Below are 2269 nucleotides of genomic sequence, written 5' to 3'. Positions count from 1 at the left end.
AGAACTGAACTAGAACTGAACTAGAACTGAACTAGAACTGAACTAGAACTGAACTAGAACTGAACTAGAACTGAACTGAACTAGAACTGAACTGAACTAGAACTGAACCAGAGCTGAAATAGAACTGAACTAAAACTAAACTAGAACTGAACTAGGACTAAACTTGAACTGAATGATAATATCACTTTATATCCCACTAAATGATAACAATTAATAATTAATTTGACATGTAGTTACGTTTAAAAAAATTCTCACCATTTTAATTCCTGCACATTGTAAGTGGGTTTACCGTCACCGATCATTTCTATAAATAATGAAATAAATAAATTTTTGGAAAATTATTACAACAATTTTACTTACTAATTTTTTCTTCGACTATTTGATTCATATTTGATACTTTATCGTCCATTATTTTCTGAAATTTGTCTTCCAACAATTCCATATTATCATTGATAAGACTGCTTATTTTCTGTTCCAGTTGGTTAAAGGTTTCTGCCAAAGATTTTATTTTCTCTTCCATACTTAAAAGAAAATTGATAAAGTATTAATTATATATAAAGTAATAAGTGTTCTACTTACACGGCAACATTTTGATCATGCGTTGCTACATGAGTTCCAAAATTATTAACAGATATCAAATCGGTATCGAAACCGGAGCCTTCCTAAAATGATCGGAAATACAAGAAATTAATTTAGTTTTTATTGTGAATATTATTAATATCTTGCTTACCTCAACTGCAAAGTAATTGTTATTTAGAACTAATGAAGATTTTACAAAACATATTATATTTAATAATATTAATATTAGCAATTTAATTGCAAGACAATTTTTAGTTGTCATTTCAAAATGTGGTGTGTTTTCGATTATAAGTTAAGAAAAAGACTAATTCAATTGAAGAAATATGATCATTATTTAAAGGAGAGTGCACTAATCTTAGGCTGCTGCAATCAGCAAATATTCACAGATATCGTCTGTGTGAATATTAAAAAAAATTATAAATGTTTTCTTATCTCATAATTTCAATTCTCAGAAGAGAATTTTTTTAACATTTTTGTACAAACAATTTTCGAAGCGTAACTTAAAAATTTATTAATAATTGAGTAATTAATTTTACTATAAGAGTATAATTTATTTGCATCACTATTCTAGTCAACTTAACTAAATTTAATTCTTATGGATTAACTTTTATAAAATAGTTATTGTTCAAAAAAGCATTCCAAAACTTTGACACCGATAGTCAATTTCTCTTTGGTCGTATCATCATTTTTACCGACTTAAGTGAATACTCATACTTTCGAAATTTACACCAGGATATGCCTCTCTTTGAAGAAGGTGTTTTACCTCCCAAATACAATCCATTAAGATTGCTAAAAAAAATTAAATTGAAATATTTTAATAAATAATTAAAAAAAAAATATTAACAATACTTACCTATAAAAACAATTATTATACCACCAAGCTCCCTTCCAGTGATCGGCACAATTTTTATTTTCTTCTGCATCATTATCACGATCTTTGGTTGAAAATTTATAACCATTATGTTGACTTAAACAATCACCAGCATTCCCGGAATATTTACCCACCGTTAATGTGTAATCCGTACTATTAGAATCAACTTTAAATTGTCCATACTTAGCATATTTTTCTTGTCCATCAAAATCTTCCAACGTAATGTATAATTCTTGAGGCTCATGCAATGACGTAAGAGCGTAAAGCTTTTCTAAACCTATAAAAAATTCACCATTTAAATTGCCAAATCCTTCGACGTAATCTGTCCAATTTCTAAAGAAATTTTCAGAGCCATCTTGTCGTCGCTGTATAATGGTCCAACCACCATCGAAAGTTTTTAAATCGCATACAGCCGGCAATGGTTTGTTGCTGATTTCTGGTACCATTAAACTATAGATGTTACTATTACATTCGTTTAGGTCTTGACAACTTTTGGGTAAACGGTTGTGCGAACTGAAAGGAAAAATTAAAGCAGATATTAATTTTTTAAAGTTTATTATAATATAATATATATTAGACTATGGATCAGACTAAAGATTAGACTGGAGAATGTATTATAGACTAGGCTATACATTTTACAAGATTATAACTCAACAATATGCTTGACTATAAACTAGACCATAGACTAGACTATAGACTAGGTTATATATGAGACTATAGACTAGACTACAGACTAGACTACAGACTAGACTATAGACTAGACTATAGACTAGACTATAGACTAGACTATAGACTAGACTATAGACTAGACTATAGACT

General features: G+C 28.7%; 2 protein-coding genes across 2 annotated transcripts in view; both read right to left on the bottom strand.

Annotated features, from left to right (window-relative positions):
* The window catches only part of LOC111682791 (fibrinogen C domain-containing protein 1-like), a 5897-nt gene extending 5009 nt beyond the window's left edge, over positions 1–888 (bottom strand). Inside the window, exons 1-4 of the mRNA XM_046953056.1 lie at positions 731–888; positions 580–662; positions 361–521; positions 256–304 (exon numbers count right to left, since the gene is read on the bottom strand). Coding sequence (XP_046809012.1) covers positions 256–304; positions 361–521; positions 580–662; positions 731–841 — 404 coding nt within the window. The 5' untranslated portion in view covers positions 842–888. The remainder of the gene's footprint in view (positions 1–255; positions 305–360; positions 522–579; positions 663–730) is intronic.
* Positions 889–1066: 178 nt separating this feature from the next.
* The window catches only part of LOC111682790 (fibrinogen C domain-containing protein 1-like), a 4153-nt gene continuing 2950 nt past the window's right edge, over positions 1067–2269 (bottom strand). Inside the window, exons 2-3 of the mRNA XM_046952563.1 lie at positions 1433–1963; positions 1067–1368 (exon numbers count right to left, since the gene is read on the bottom strand). Coding sequence (XP_046808519.1) covers positions 1239–1368; positions 1433–1963 — 661 coding nt within the window. The 3' untranslated portion in view covers positions 1067–1238. The remainder of the gene's footprint in view (positions 1369–1432; positions 1964–2269) is intronic.

This window comes from Lucilia cuprina, chromosome 5 (genome assembly GCF_022045245.1).
Source record: "Lucilia cuprina isolate Lc7/37 chromosome 5, ASM2204524v1, whole genome shotgun sequence".
Taxonomy (NCBI): Eukaryota; Metazoa; Arthropoda; class Insecta; order Diptera; family Calliphoridae; genus Lucilia; species Lucilia cuprina.
This window is presented reverse-complemented; position numbering and strand designations above follow the sequence as displayed.